This window comes from Chelmon rostratus, chromosome 15, assembly GCF_017976325.1.
Source record: "Chelmon rostratus isolate fCheRos1 chromosome 15, fCheRos1.pri, whole genome shotgun sequence".
Classification (NCBI taxonomy): Eukaryota; Metazoa; Chordata; class Actinopteri; order Chaetodontiformes; family Chaetodontidae; genus Chelmon; species Chelmon rostratus.
This window is the reverse complement of record NC_055672.1, coordinates 13,141,441-13,156,598: the sequence shown is the minus strand read 5'-3', so window position 1 is coordinate 13,156,598 and position 15,158 is coordinate 13,141,441. Positions and strand designations below refer to the sequence as shown.

Genomic DNA, 15,158 nt, shown 5'->3' with positions numbered 1-15,158 from the left:
GTTAAATCAAATGAAAAGATTGGTGACGATTATTGCTGCCACAAAGCTGCATTTTACGATACCAGAACACACTTTTTATGCACTGAAAGAACAAGGTTATGTCATTTATCTTCAATGAGATGTTCCTTTTTTCCTGGCAGTTTTGTTCCCTATCACACGGCTAAAAGTATTTTCCAAGCTGTTACCTGCCCTCTGTATGCTCAGCCTCCCAGTCAGCCTTAATTTTACATTTATTCACCATTTGCTGCATGTGTGAGCACAGAGAGCTTTGAGACTCTTTTCACGGCCTCTGATCCACAAATGGATGTTGTGTTTAAGTGCCGGCAGAAAACGCAGCAATGTCCCTTTTCAGCAAGGTCGTGTGGCATTCCAAAGTGAGAAAGGCGGTCTAATAAAACATGCAATACCTCGTTACAGACGGTATTTAAGTATGTTTACATGTAATATTTTGCAGTCATATGGCTTTTAAATTCGAAGACCATCCTGTTTTTCACACATTAAGCATGCAGAGGGTGTTCCCCTTTCCTAACCACTATAAATGTAAATAAAAACAAAGATTTTTAGACTTGTAGTGGTGCTTATTTCTAAAATTAGTTAAAAAAAAATCTTCATGCACATCGGTAAATCTTGTTTTGTGAATCATGAAGCACACATTTGTCATCAACATCAGTACAACATCTTTCTCTCCTTCCTGCTCTCCCTGCAGTCTAATCAGCCCATCATGCAGGTCTGGACTTCTTCCTGCTTCCCCCTATCCTAACAGGTACTTTCCCCTGGGAGGGGACAGCAGTGAGGAGCAGGATAATGACAGAGGAGGAGGAGGAGGAGGAAGATGATGAAGGGGAAGGGAGGGAAAAGGGAATGGCCTTGGGCTGTGGAGGTGAGCAACAGGTGGGAGGGGATGACCCTGTCTCTGCTGTTTTCCTCACTTTTCTTCTCCTGACACCGAAGGCTTGATTTCTTAGGTTTATTGACAAATAACAGCAGTGGCATTTATATGAGTGTGTCGGTGTGTGTCTGTGTGTGTGTGTGTGCGTGTGTGTCCTGAGGTATAAAATAACCAGCAGCTCATTAGCGCCATGTCAGTGGGGTAATGAGATTCATCCAAGGGCTAATGAGGAATAAGTGGGTAAGCATTACAGATGTGACTGGCTGCCACAGCCAGAGTGGTTGAGTGGGCGAAGGGGACAGAGTGAAGGAGACAGGGGGGAGGAGGAGGAGGAGGAGGAGGAGGAGAAATAGCAGTGGAGTTAAGAGGAGACAAGGAGACGAAGACAAGAAATCATGGAAGAGGAAAGTGGACTGCACATGAGAAATGCAAAAAAGAATAAAGAGGAGAGAGGGGACAAACAGTTCAGAGGTCAACACAGAGCCAAGTGGCAGAGGGTCATGGGGACAACCACCGTTTCTATGGCAACCAGCCTCATTACAGAGCCGCCCTATTCGTAGCGTACCACTGTGGAAACCGCAGCCAATCAAGTGGCTGGAGAGTGAAAGGTCACAGGCCGCCAGGGACAGTAACGAGGGCTGATTGCATTACAGAGCTGCAGAGCCTGTTAACGAGCGTCTGTCTGGGTTTAGTCCGGTTGGTGGACGCACATGACCGACTGGCTCACTAACTAATGCCTCAGTATACAGGCTGGCAGGGCCGCGTACTGAACCTCAATACTTTCTCGGTACAGACCGAAATGTGTCTGTAGCAACAAGTATTGCAAAAACTGCTGAAAACCGGCATTAAAAGTCTGGTCACATTTGTCTTTTTATAACTTATTCTCTGATCAGAAAGTTCCTGGTGTAAAACTAGATTTAGTCAATTTTAGGGACACCCTGGTGGCCTATAGGTTTATAGCTCCATGGACTACAAACTGCAAGTCTGGTTTGAGTCTTGAGCTGCATGTCATTCACCAGCTTTCTCTCCCACCTTTTCTCTTTATTTTTTCTATCTTTAAGTATAAAAAAGTACTGAAGAATTGCAAATTTCAGGTCATTCAAAAAAAATACATTATATATTGTGGTAACTGGCCTGTTCGCCTTGATGCTCCACACAAAACCATGTTATGCTGAGTTACCGCGGGCTCCATACCGACACTTTTTCACGTGTTCTGTTGAGTGATCGCGGGCTCTCTGCTCACACCTGAGCATACATTATGCTGACTGATCTTACACTCCACGTTACAACTCCACACATTTTATAGAGTGATCATAACCTTCATGCTGACAGTTCTGCATAACTTTCATCATGTTGAGTTATTGCAGGCACCACGCTGATACTATAACACTCACCTAGTGATAGCTGAAGTTTATGATTTTTATTTAGGACACTCATAAATCAACTCTGCTGAAGCCGGGTGTTGTCGGGCAACTATTTCATCAGCTCGTCTATCTGGTCTCAACTCAACCTTTTATGGAAAGTGGCCTGAGGCAGATCAAAGCAGTTTGTTGGCAGCCATGTTAACGAGACAGCAGGACTTCAAGGATGGCAATGATTGTCATGGCTGCTTTCAAACCACTCTGAACAAGCAGCACAGCCCACAGCTAATGAGGCTTTTAAACTTACTGCTGATGAGCATGTTTTGACAGATATTTATATTGAATTTTGTATTTCCCTGCCAGGAAAATCAGCCTTCAGTGTCAATCAGCGGGCTTGTTTTGTGCTGATAACAGTTCCCTCACACAGTCAGAGGTTACACAAGATGAAAGGAAAAAAGATGATATTATTTCAAAAATACCTGGAAGTTAACGTTCACACTTTCCATCTGCTTGTATAACCTGTTCAGTTGCAGAGTAAGACTGTTTGCTGTTTTGCTGCCTTACCCCTTTGACTCCCTTCAGGTCTCCTTTCAGCAGGCTGTCCAGAGGAAAGGTGATGATGTTGTTCATGTTTTGGAACTGGAGGAGGTTGAAAAGAGAGACAAGATAAGAGTTGAAAGGTTACGTCAGAGGATTTAAACCTACAAGAGGGTGGAAGTCAGGGGCGCCCAACGCCTCTGAGGTTTAATCCTTTTAGTGTCCTGTCTTGTTGTTGTTTCAGTGTGTGTGTCCAACGGGAAAAGATGGAGGCACTCAGGTAAAAATATATGTCAGTTTTCTTTTATCCAGGGCTGCTCGATTCTAGCAAAAAAAAACATATTCACAATTTTGTAACTTGATTACAAGGCAACTTTGTGCATTTACTGAAATTCAATAAATACAAAATATTAAAAAGAAATTAAAAAAATAAATGTGCAACAGCATCACAGGCTTCACCGTGTCCTTTTATTCATTCAGCATTGAACGTGCATGGAGACCAGCGACACACTGTCAGCTCGGGCACGTTACACACACACAGTCGTCACTGTAAGGCCGATGCATACGCTGCAAGCTGTCATGTGCTTGGCTGTCTTCTAACTTATTTGTCAAGCTTTGTGTAACGACCCCCCTGCCTGCTCCCCCAACATAAGTTCACTGTGTAGGTATGTGTGTGTGCATGTGCACTTGCTGTGCGCACCATGTGACATCCTCCTGTCTAACAGCTAAATTGGTTTTACCTTTCTTGTTGATCAAAGGCTCTCTTTCTGTCATCCTGGTGCGAGCTGAACTAAAATTGCCACAGCCTGGCAGAGGAGTGAGTTTGGGCTTTTTGGGAGGGGCGAATGCGCACCGCTCTAAAGGAAAGGGGTGCCCTGGATTTACAACACAAGACAAAACCAGAGCATCGTCGGGAAAAGAATATCTGCAGAATCCTTTTATCTTAATTGTCTGGTTTTCATTATGGTTGGAAGCAAAAATTGTAATTGAAAGTAACATTCGATTAACTGCCCAGCTCTACTTTTATCTTCAGTAAACGATGGTGATAAGAGGCTAAATGAGGTAATAAAATGACAGCAGGAAATACCCATTACTGAAGCAATGGGGGACAAAAAATCTCTCGTATGTGTTAACGTTTGCATCCTCAGCACCATTTCCACCATCTTTTAATCGTTAAGACTTCAGATTTCCATATCATTAAAGTCAAAAACATGAAACGATCCATCATGAGACAAGCAAGTCTGCCATTTGCTCGTCCGGTTAAGGCCAGCTTCTGTGTGTAATCCTGCAAATGTAATCTAGGAAGCTTGCTAGAGCTTTGAGAGATTACATCTTCACATCCAGGTCAGGCGACGGCTCATATTTCTTTAATATAAGGTGTTGAGATAACAGTAATACAGAGTCTGAGGCTCCTGGTCTCCGTGTGAGTCGATACAGTGTCCAGGGGAAGAGAAAGACCTCACATGACGGTGTCAAATTTTTCTAATAACGCTTTGGCTTCGATACAAAAGCTGGCTTTAACGGAGTGGGATCAGGTTGAACTCGAGCCAGCAGATATTTGGTGTTGCAGTGGCTCTTTGGCCGTCTCACTGGAAAACTGGAGTTACCTCCTGAGGGCTTTATGTGTGTGTGTGTGTGTGTGTGTGTGTGTGTGTGTGTCTGTTAGAGAACACACACAGAGACTCAAGGGGATAGAGACAATTAGGGACAGGATGGAAATCTCTCTCCGTCCCAGAGGACCCCCTCTGTTCCTCATCCACTCCTCCACAAATACACACACACACACACACACACACACACACACACACACACACACACACACACACACACACACACACACACACACACACACACACACACACACACACACACACACACACACACACACACAGCGTAGACTCACCAGGTTTTTGAAGAGCGCAGTGAGCTCCTTGGTGAAGACAGAGAACTTGAGGAAAGCTGAACCCAGATCAGGATCATCTCTGTACACACAGTTTTCTCCAAACTTCTCCAGGGCCTGAGTGTACTGCTCCTCGTTCTCTACATGGGCTGGAAAACACACACGCACACGCACAGGTCAGCTTTGACAAGTAGGTCAGACAAAGGTCTTTCACTCTCTGATCATTACAAGTCAGAAATCAATCACTGGTTATCTATTATGTATGACAGTCTTTCAGTGAACAAACATCCACTTTTCCAGCTGGTCAATCCTTCCGTTAGACGTCAGGGTTTTCCTCAGTGCTGCCCATGTTTGTCTCTATTTGCTCGTCTCATATTTTTCACTGATAATGAATAAAATGAGAACTAACTGATGAATAAAACAATAGCTAACATCATTAGAGATGAGAACATATGAGAGAGGCAGGAACCGTGTTTTTGTTTTTTTTTTGAGTCTGACTAGTGCTGAAATTGGTCATTTTTAAGCAACAGTCTCCAGTTCTGCAGAGCTGCTTTTCTCATTTTATATCATCATAAACTGAATATCTGTGGGCTGTTTGTTGAAAAAATATGATTTTTCAATATTTTCTGACATTTTTACAAACTAGCAGTTATAAAGCAAATAACTGCTAGTTGTCGTCCTACTTCTGACAATAAAAAAAGGCCAGAGGGACGATGCAAATGTGGAGGTTAGATTTTTTCACCTTGCATTAACTTTTAAGTTTTGACGCCTATGATCTTGAAACCCCTACCTCCATTAGACGTGAGTAGACACACTTTTTTCCACTCTTCTCCACCCTAATCTGCATTTGCTTTTTGCTTGTCTTCCTAAGCGACAAGACACACCAGGGGTAAAAGAATAATCCCTGATCCTCCTTGATCCTTGTTTTAATAACAGTTGTAGGAAGACATAGAGAAATGAGACGTAGGACTGAAGAGAAATGAGCAACAGCGAAGGAAAACGTTAAGCCGAAGATGGACAGGAGGAAGAAAAGACAAAAGACACTGAGTTGGCCCCCAAACTAAACAAACGTCCAGTCAGTTATCATTCAGGGGGAAACCCATAAACGAGCCATGACCAAAGTCTCCCAGCGTGTCTCAAGTCAACCTAATCTACCACGGGGTTAGGCCTACATGATTCCACTTAATACACTTCACGCCACACTAGGCAGCTGAAAACAGCTAATGCCACTGGGACAGCGGTGGAGCGAGGGATGGAGAACTGTGGACCGTTGCTATGACGACGCTCACTAAGAGAAACGTGACGGAGACGGGGATGGGACTGGAGTAAAAAAAAAAAAAAAGGGAGGAGGGGTGTGTAAAAATATAAGGACGTACACTAAAAGACACCTGCTGCCATATCATGACTCAGCTTTTCAGCTGTAGAACGCACGCACACACACACGCATGTGCACGCACACACGCGCACACACACACACAGGTGCACAGATGTGGCAGGTTTATAGATGGAGCTGGATAAGCTCAGGTCTCCGCTGCAGAGATATCCATCACGTTATTAAGAGAACGCTGAAAGCCTCTGAGTCACTACCTGCTGACCTCCTCACGTCAGACAAATCTAATTTAAACCACCAAATATCGACTGGTGCAGTAGGCGAGCTGGATGATGAGGCTCGACCAAGACTCTGTGCACAAGTGACAAAATCACCATGAGGTGTGATCGGCTTCTGTTACCTGAAACAGTATTTTTGGGGTTTTTTTCAGTTCCCATTGGCCCAAGGTGACGCCCCCAGTTTACAACAACATAAAACAGAGAGAAACACCAAATGCTGACATTTGAAAGCTTGAATTGTGCTGTTAATTAAATGACTATTAAGTCACAAAAATCTGCAGGGGATTAACTTTCTATTGATCGACAAAATGATGAATTGTTTTAGCACTGGCCCCTCCTTGGGTTGCTTTTTGTTAAAGTATACATTACCTGAGATTCATGCGTCTAAAATACTGTAATGCACTTTAGAGGTCAACATGTGTTTTGACAGTAAAGACTTTATTAAGAATGATTTGTCTTTCAGATTTTTTGGTTAATGTTTAAATTTTTCGGTGTCTGGTGAAGACACAAAGCGACAGTCAAAAATTAGAGCGCAACACTTTTGATAATTAATGAATGTTTAAGTCATTTTTAAGCAAAAATAACTGGCTGAGGGTAAATTAAATATCTTTGAGTTGTAGACCATTGGTCAGACAAAACAAGAAATGTGGATATCTCTACTCTGCCTTAGGAAAAAAATGTTTTTCATTATTTTCTGACATTATGTTACCCTAAGATTAATCGATTGAGAAAAAACAATGAAATAAACCATATTTGCAGCCCTATTAAAAAACTGCTTCTGGTTTGAAATGAGTCGTACAGAAAGATATCAAACTTCTGTCAGCGTCTTGTGTCAGACACACGCCACACACCCGCAGCCTACAGATTACACATCAGCTCCAGCTGTTTGGCTGTGGCCCTGCCAGGCTCTGAGCCAGCAGGGCGGGGGCCTGCTGTTGTTTTTGAAGTGGCACATGAGAGCTCTGAGCTCCACTATTCAGTGCCGACAAACAGCCCAAACCCCCCTGGGCTGTTTATGAGTACATGTGTAATTGTTGTAACGTGACCCAAACACATCACACACGCAGCCTACAGTACAGAGCAGCTCTGAACCTCAAAGCAGAGCATGAGTGAGCTAGTTTATGAGGAATGAGGTGGGGAAAGTAATCAAAAGAGGCGAGACATGAGGACAGAGGAAGCCTTTTCTATCATTTACCCTGTAAACAAAAGGTGCCAATTCAGCGCTGCCCTGTGCATGATGCCATAATATTTCCAATACAGTAAGACAGTGTTCAGGGTTTTCTTAAAGAAAAACAGGCTTTGAACCGGTGAGCTGTCAGTTACTCTAAAAACTAGGCCCTCTTCTTTTTGTCAATACTGCGTCAAAAACCAAACCAAATTTAAAAACTAAAAAATACAGTTTCAGACCCAGAAAAATGCATTAAAAGATACTGTGGCCTTAAGTGGTGAGCTCAGGAACTGATGACCTTGTTTTTCCTGGAGGACAGAGGCCATGACACAGTTGAACACACACATAAAAACACACTTTTACAGGAGACACAGATGATCTGCTAACACCCAGTCGTGTATAACATTCTTTACTGTATCTTCCCTCCAAAACACACTCAAGGAAAAAAAAACAAAAAAACATAATATACAGCTTCCAGGCGTCTGTTGAGGATTATCTAACATCCCAAAGGCTTGTTTTGCAGCTTCTTCCACCTCTCTCACTCACACACACACACACAGACACACAGACACACACAAAAACACAGGGTTTAATCATCAGATAGCAGGCTGGCCTCTGCTTCCTCTCGCTGTCTCTCCCACACTCATTCCCTCACACTCGGCTCTGTCAGGCCTGGTCGGCTGACGCGCCGGCGCTCACTAACACAATGTACGGCCAGCCTCAGATCAATTCCGTATCTCTCTGAGGACTCTATGAAAACAACACTGGAGTCCATGGCCACTTAATACGGCCAGTGGCATCGAGGGAAGGGACCGTAATTAACTTTCAAGCACGGAGGAGCGAACAAGAGTTATAGGGCAAATAAACTGAAAAGAGAACAATACCAAAAGAACAGCTTGGCATCTTGGGAACATGCTTATTTGTTTCCTTGCTGAGAATCACAGTAGATGAGCAGATCAATACCACTGTCATATCTGCTAAATAATAAGCTGGAGGCAGGTATGGACGGGTTCCATTTTGGATCTGGTTCCAAGTTGGTAAAATCCTGCTTTTCGTTTAGCCTGGCAGGCAAAAAAATCCTTATCGCTTCACTGACGACCTCTCTTAGATCTCTTCTGCCTCTTTCTGACACTGCAGGCATCTACAAAGAAAAAAACTGATGATGTATACAAACTTTCTAACCGAGCAACACTCTGTTAACGAGACTGATTGAACGTGGCCCATCTCAACTTAAACATTTCAAAGTGTGGATACACGTCAATGAAACAACTGCAAAATGCAACATCAGCATGAGGTTACTCATGACATGTCCCTTGATTATAACTGGAGCGCAGGATTTTTACATATAAATGAACATCTGTTCCATTCAAGGCCTTACCAAATGAGTTCACACAAGGCTGATTAAGCATCCACCAGTGATAATTGGTTGCGCTGAAGGGGGCAGCAACCGTAGCGATGGGCTACACAGCAAGCAGGAGTATGCCAGAGTCTATTGCGTCATAAGCATGCATCAACAGTGTTGTGTATTTCCTCTCACTGATAGGAGGGGTTTTTATCTACCATAAATCATGTTAAAGTAATAATTCGGAGCATGTTTGATGACTCGAGGAGGATGAGGAGCCTTCTGCCAGTGCTACACCACTTTCTGTGACCTGTGCTAACGCAACAATTTTGCCTCCGGGTGACGGAAGTGCACCATGCATGTAGAAAAATATGCATTACACACACACACATATATATATATATATATATATATATATATATATAGCAGAATTAATATAATTGCCACTGTCTTGTTTTAATTTCTGCAGTCGCAGCACAGCCTTCCAATGTGGAGTAAACCCATTTTCCTGATTGCAGCAGGAACAGGTGAACGTTACAAAGCAGTGAAAAAAATGTGAACATGAAGGTAGAATCTCTGTTTAGGTACGATACGAGTGATGTCTTGGTATCTTCATCCCCCACTAAACAAACTAAAAATTATTTCATTAGAGATTCAAAAGGATTGAACTTTTTGTTTGACACTGGTTTTTGTAGGGATTAGATCAACAAGACATAGCGTGTTAATTAGTGAGCTTTAGAGGTGCTGGTAGGTGGATTTTTTTACCTTTGGACAGAGTCAGGCTAGTTGTTCCCCCCCATCTCCAGTCTTAATGCTAGGCTAAGCTCTACATACGTCAGTAAAAAGCACATAATTTTTAATTTAATGCGGATGAATCCATCATACTCTTTTTGAGTCTTCTTCCTCATTTGTTTCACTGTCTCCTCGGGTCATTTTCCTCAGACATCCATGCAGTTTACATTAGAGCTTGTGGGAGACTCATTTTCTTGGTTACCTGGCAGCCAGGAGAGGAATGTGTGTGTGTGTGTGTGTGTGTGTGTGTGTGTGTGTGTGTGTGTGTGTGTGTGTGCAGCAACAATTCAAAAGACATGGCCAGATCAGACACCATCAAATTCAGCGTTTTCCTGATGCAACATTGTCCGAGTGCTGCATTATTCAGTAGCCCACCTATATGTTCAACTCGTCTGCCTCTGGTCGTTATCTGCTCAGCAGCTTTGGCAGACCTGTCCTAGCAGCTCAGCTCCAGTTTCTTCAGGGGTTTGAGATGCTGTTGCTGGTTTATTCATCAAAACCCACAACCTGACAGGCCCCTGCAGTACAACGGGGCTCTCTCACTCATCTTTGCAGTTTTCCCTGTATTTTCTCACCTCTTTCACTCTCATTTCCCCGTCGTTTTCTTACTCTCCGGTTCGAGCTTGCACTGCTTCCTCTGTCCTGTTCTCACTAGCATGGCAACTCGGTATAATCTTTTTTCTCTTGTCTCACCATTCTGACCAAACCTCCACGTTCCCCTCACCCTCTCCTCATTATTACTATTCCTCATAGCTGAAAATATCCTTGCGGGGTCTGGGCTAGACTCCCTGTTGTGTGTGTCGTTATTCAGGCTTTCACAGAGAGCGGTCTGCCTTTACTTCTTCTCCAAGATGGCAGAGATTTGCTTCACATACTGTAACACAATTGTTTTCCAATATGTCAGCATCTGCAGTTATGGTACTTTGTTGTCTACTTTCTGCAATCCAATGTTGTATTAAATCTTACCTGCATGAATTCATATTTTTAAGACTGTTTACAGCTAACTTATTTGCATTGCAGTGTGTATACCATATATTGGAGCTATATATATTTTTGCTAAATGGAATTTAGCACCTCACTACTTAACATTTTTACTGACCATTTTCAAATGCATGCTTTATATGTAGTTTAACTGCTGACTGATTTTTTTGTTTTATTTTAATTCGTACTTACTGTGTTGCTGTAACCCAAATAAATGTAGACATGAGTGAGATTACATAACTGAAGATTACCCTTACTGATTTTGCAATCATAAAGACATGAATGGAAAAAACGGTTCCAAGGACAAAAAATATTTCATTGCAGCTTTGTTTGCAAAATGGTTAGTTGTGATGCTAAACCTGCAACACTGACATGTTAACATCTGTAAAAGTTGTGAAGATGGACTTCACAAAGCAGGTGCATTTGCCCACCCAGCAGATAAAGAGAAAAATAAGCATTCATTTGGAGATGTATTTCTGGCCATCTGACAAATGTTAAGTTCAATATTCACTCTTTTTCTGGCTCTTTTCTTGGTCTCCACCAACTTGTAAATGCTGCTAAATGCTCCATGGTGGGCAGGTAGTGTACAGTGGGGTTACTCTGCTGAAAACAGATACCTGCTGCATCTGAAAATGATGCAGTGAGAGTGAGCTAAGCAGTAAAGTTACGGGCCATAAAACCAACAGAGGCGCTGAAAGACACTAAAACGCTGTGGGTTTGTCAGTAAGAGTGATGCCTTTCACATTACACAGTCATTTGAACCTTTGTTAAAGTAAAAATATTGATTAGTACAGCTTTAAGTGTACATATCTGCAGTAAATGGGCTAAAACAGTCTACTTTATATTCAGAACATATATCATCAGCATTATTTTTTTTATCCATGTACATGTCTCTGTCTTTGTTTTAGAGATACAAGGTCAACACAGGCAGAAGGCTTCATGGTAATCTTGGTTGTATTCATAACAGATTAGATTCTGGGCAGCTTTTCCTGAATGATAGAAGTCAAGGTGACCTCAGCTGGAAGAACTGTACACAACAGCATTCCTAGTGGCATTTCCACAGACAACAGAGTTTCTACTGTAAACACTGTTCAGACATCTGGACAGGCTTCACGCTTCAACTCAAAAAGGCTGATTTGCTTCCTCCTAATTTTTCCTACAGTAGATAATCTTGTACATAGTGGAAACAAATCTCAACTGCCTGAAACACCTGCAAATCTCACATGTGTACCCCGCTGCATGGACCACACAGATTCAAATGAAGGTAGTTTATCAACAACAGGGGCATTCATTTTGGCAGCTGAACACTGTGAGAAAAGTGGATCCGTTAATCTTATAAATGTACACCTGCACGAGATCAGCCTATTATTTCATGGGACGACAGAATAGAGGTTCAGGGTCTGGCAGGCAGACAAAAAGGCAATATGTATATGTGTAAATGCATGTTTAACAGTGAGGTGAAGTGAAAACCTGTCCATGCCTCAGCACCCACACACAAACGCAGGGTGCTCCCCAGCTGTTCCTTTGGGGGTCTGGATCAGACAGCTGTCCCTCTGGTCTGAACAGCGCTCACACTGTTCTGAAAAAGACATGCTCAGCACATTGTTCAGAGGTCTCTCTGCCTCTCTCTTTCTCTCTCTCTCTCTTTCTGTCTCTCAGCAGGGTTCTGTCAGGCAGGCCAAACAAAAGACACTGGAAACACCCAACACTGGCACAGACAGCCACAATGAGCATGGTAATAACTACCCACCCCACCTCCGCCTCAAAGGCCGTGGAACAAATGCTTTAGGGATGCAACAATTATTTTTATTTTTAATCTACAGTGCATTTTTGAATTAAACTACGGTAATTATCCTGTGTAAAAAGAGCCAGCTCAACCTGATGTCTTGCAAATGCTTTGTCTGTCCAGCAGCCACAAAACGCCAAAGTCTTAAAGCCACAGTACGCAATTTCTGCCACTAGAGGTCTCCCAACCAAAAAATGATGGAGTTCCATAAAGTCGTGAAAGAAGAGGGGGATCATGGGAGTTGCTGTTTTCATTGTTCAACAACCACCATTGCTGATGAAAATGAGCAATCATGCTCCATCCATCACAAGCAAACAGCACAAACAGTGGTAAACAACAGAGTGGCTAGCTAGCTAAACCACCGTCTGAGGGAACTCGTTTTGGTGGAACATTTGCACATGGGAGGCGATCCCCGGCATTACAATGGCTAAATGGGCAGGTTAGGGTGGGGGTAACTTGCCTTGTTCATCATGCAGGTTGCTAGCTCGGAGGTTGTTGTTGTTGTTGTTTGCTGTAGGGATTTTGAACACGGTAACACAAAGACAACGGATGGAGAGGAGAATGCTGCCTGATTTGGTGGCCACGTCCGCTGAGTCAGACTCGGACCCTGGTGTTGAGTTTGGTGACTCAACACCAAAAATGGCAAGCCGTTGGTCATAAAACTGAGCTTGAAAAGGTCGTTGATGGTTTAAAATGAGCGCAGCAAGATAAGGAAATGAAAACATAAAGGACAGAAAGGCACACTCACCCAGACCAGACGTGTAGATGGCCTTCACAGACTTCTTCATTTTGTACAGAACACTGCGGTCCACATCCAGAGCCTGGACAGACAGACACAGAAAGAGGCAGACGTTGAGAAGCCACCCTCATCAACTCAGAGTGGATTTATTACTTTAAGTAATTACTTGCACACATTTTGTAGATGGTGACATGCTGTTTAGCCTGAATGAGGTTTCTTATTTGTCTATTAATCAATCTGATGCTGGATTCAGAGGCAACAGCATTTTATAAACAACCAAAATATCAGAAACACCCGACTACATAATGTATTCTGATTTTGCCATTTCATTTCATTTAATTCATCCAGTAGTTATTTCTCTAAAACATTTGAAATCCACGCTTGTTGCCATTTTCCTGATTCTGTTTCTCATCAGTGTTGCCCCCATTTGTATTGCCATCTGCAAAGACTTGTCGACTGTTTTTCCAACCGTCAACACAACAACACCACACCTGAGATGTGAGTGGCAATTCAGAGGTTCATTTTAGAGGTCGCAATGTGTTGGATTATATTTTTTGGTGTTCCTGCTTTCTTGTCCATGCCCTGAAGGCATGCCTCCGTGTGGTGGGTACAGTTTGTGTGTGGTTGTGTGTGTGCCATCTCTACTGTCGCTGCAAGTAATGAATTATTCAAGGGGGCTAAGAATAGACCTGAGCTCCCTCATCAGTCATTGTGTGTGTGTGTGTGTGTGTGTGTTTATCAGTATAATAGCTTGTAGGACAAGAGCAGTGAGCATCTGAGGTCCCTTACGTGAAGGACATATGCAGGCACACACACACACAGAAAGCTTTGAATAACCATAGTCACACACACTTCCACATGCACTGAGCCCAGACTCACACACAAACCAGAACAAACACTGAAAGTCCAGCTGAGACAACGCAGCACTGTGCCAGTGATGAGTGAGAGAGTCTCTCGGGATGAGGGGGATTTTGGGAAATGAGTTTTTAGGGGACTTTATTAAGTACGTCCGCCCAACCGGGCCAAAGCTGGCGCCACTTTCCCCTGCACTGCTCCTCATTTGAGTGACACATATCAGATCCCCTGGAACCCTCTGAAAACTAAAACACACAATGGCTGCCATTCAGCCGCAACACACACACACACACACACACACACACACACACACACACACACACACACACACACACACACACACACACACACACACACACACACACACACACACACACACACACACACACACACACACACACACACACACACAAGATGGGGTGACAACCTTTATTAAATCCATAAATTGGTGCTGTATTAATATCCAATCTATGACCGGTTTGCTATTGCAAATGGAAGAACTGTTCAGCACTTTGTTTTCCCAACGGTCATATTTCACTCACACACACTTGCAAAGACACACACAAAAGGAACAAAGAGAGAGAGCGAGAGAGACAGAAGTGACTTTGGAGGGAAAATGGCATAAATTAAGTGGACAGGCAGACTCAAAGAAGAACACAGAACTCAGAGAAAAGACAAGAGCATTGGCACAGTGGTCTTCAACTCTTCTATCAGTGGTGGCTCATAGGGACCACCTATGAAATGTGCAAAGGAGAGGGTATACAGTTACACTGGATGGATTCAGTGGAGAAAAAAGATAATTTGAAAAAAAATGCAGGAGTAATGAAAGAACTGTCTGAAACCAAGACCACATTTGTCTTTTGCAGTTATTTCAATGAGTATTAGTTGTACAAAGTTAAAGATCTATTCAGATGTTTTACCAATTGCCAGGCTAACCACAGCGTTTTATAGTGGAGGTGCCCTATTTTATTATTACATTAGGCTTACTAAGCTTCAAGGAAAGCAGGCAGTGGCGCTACATTCCACAGCAAAGACCACATATTCAATGAATGCTTAAACATCTAGTAACGACATTTACGAGATAAGATGCGCTGGGATCTAAGAGTTGGGAAAAGCAGAGACAGACAGCCTAATAAGTCACAATCAGGTGATAATGTGTGAGAAAAAAAAACTCACAGCTGCACAGAAATCCAGACACAG

At 42.9% G+C, this 15,158-nt stretch overlaps 1 protein-coding gene across 2 annotated transcripts in view; it reads right to left on the bottom strand.

Moving 5' to 3' along the window:
- asap2a (ArfGAP with SH3 domain, ankyrin repeat and PH domain 2a) overlaps window positions 1–15,158 on the bottom strand; it is a 59,832-nt gene that overhangs the window by 27,299 nt on the left and 17,375 nt on the right. For both annotated transcript variants that reach the window (XM_041953261.1, XM_041953263.1), the window contains exons 2-4: window positions 13,113–13,185; window positions 4,691–4,836; window positions 2,815–2,889 (exon numbers count right to left, since the gene is read on the bottom strand). In XM_041953261.1, the coding sequence (XP_041809195.1) occupies window positions 2,815–2,889; window positions 4,691–4,836; window positions 13,113–13,185 (294 nt within the window). The remainder of the gene's footprint in view (window positions 1–2,814; window positions 2,890–4,690; window positions 4,837–13,112; window positions 13,186–15,158) is intronic.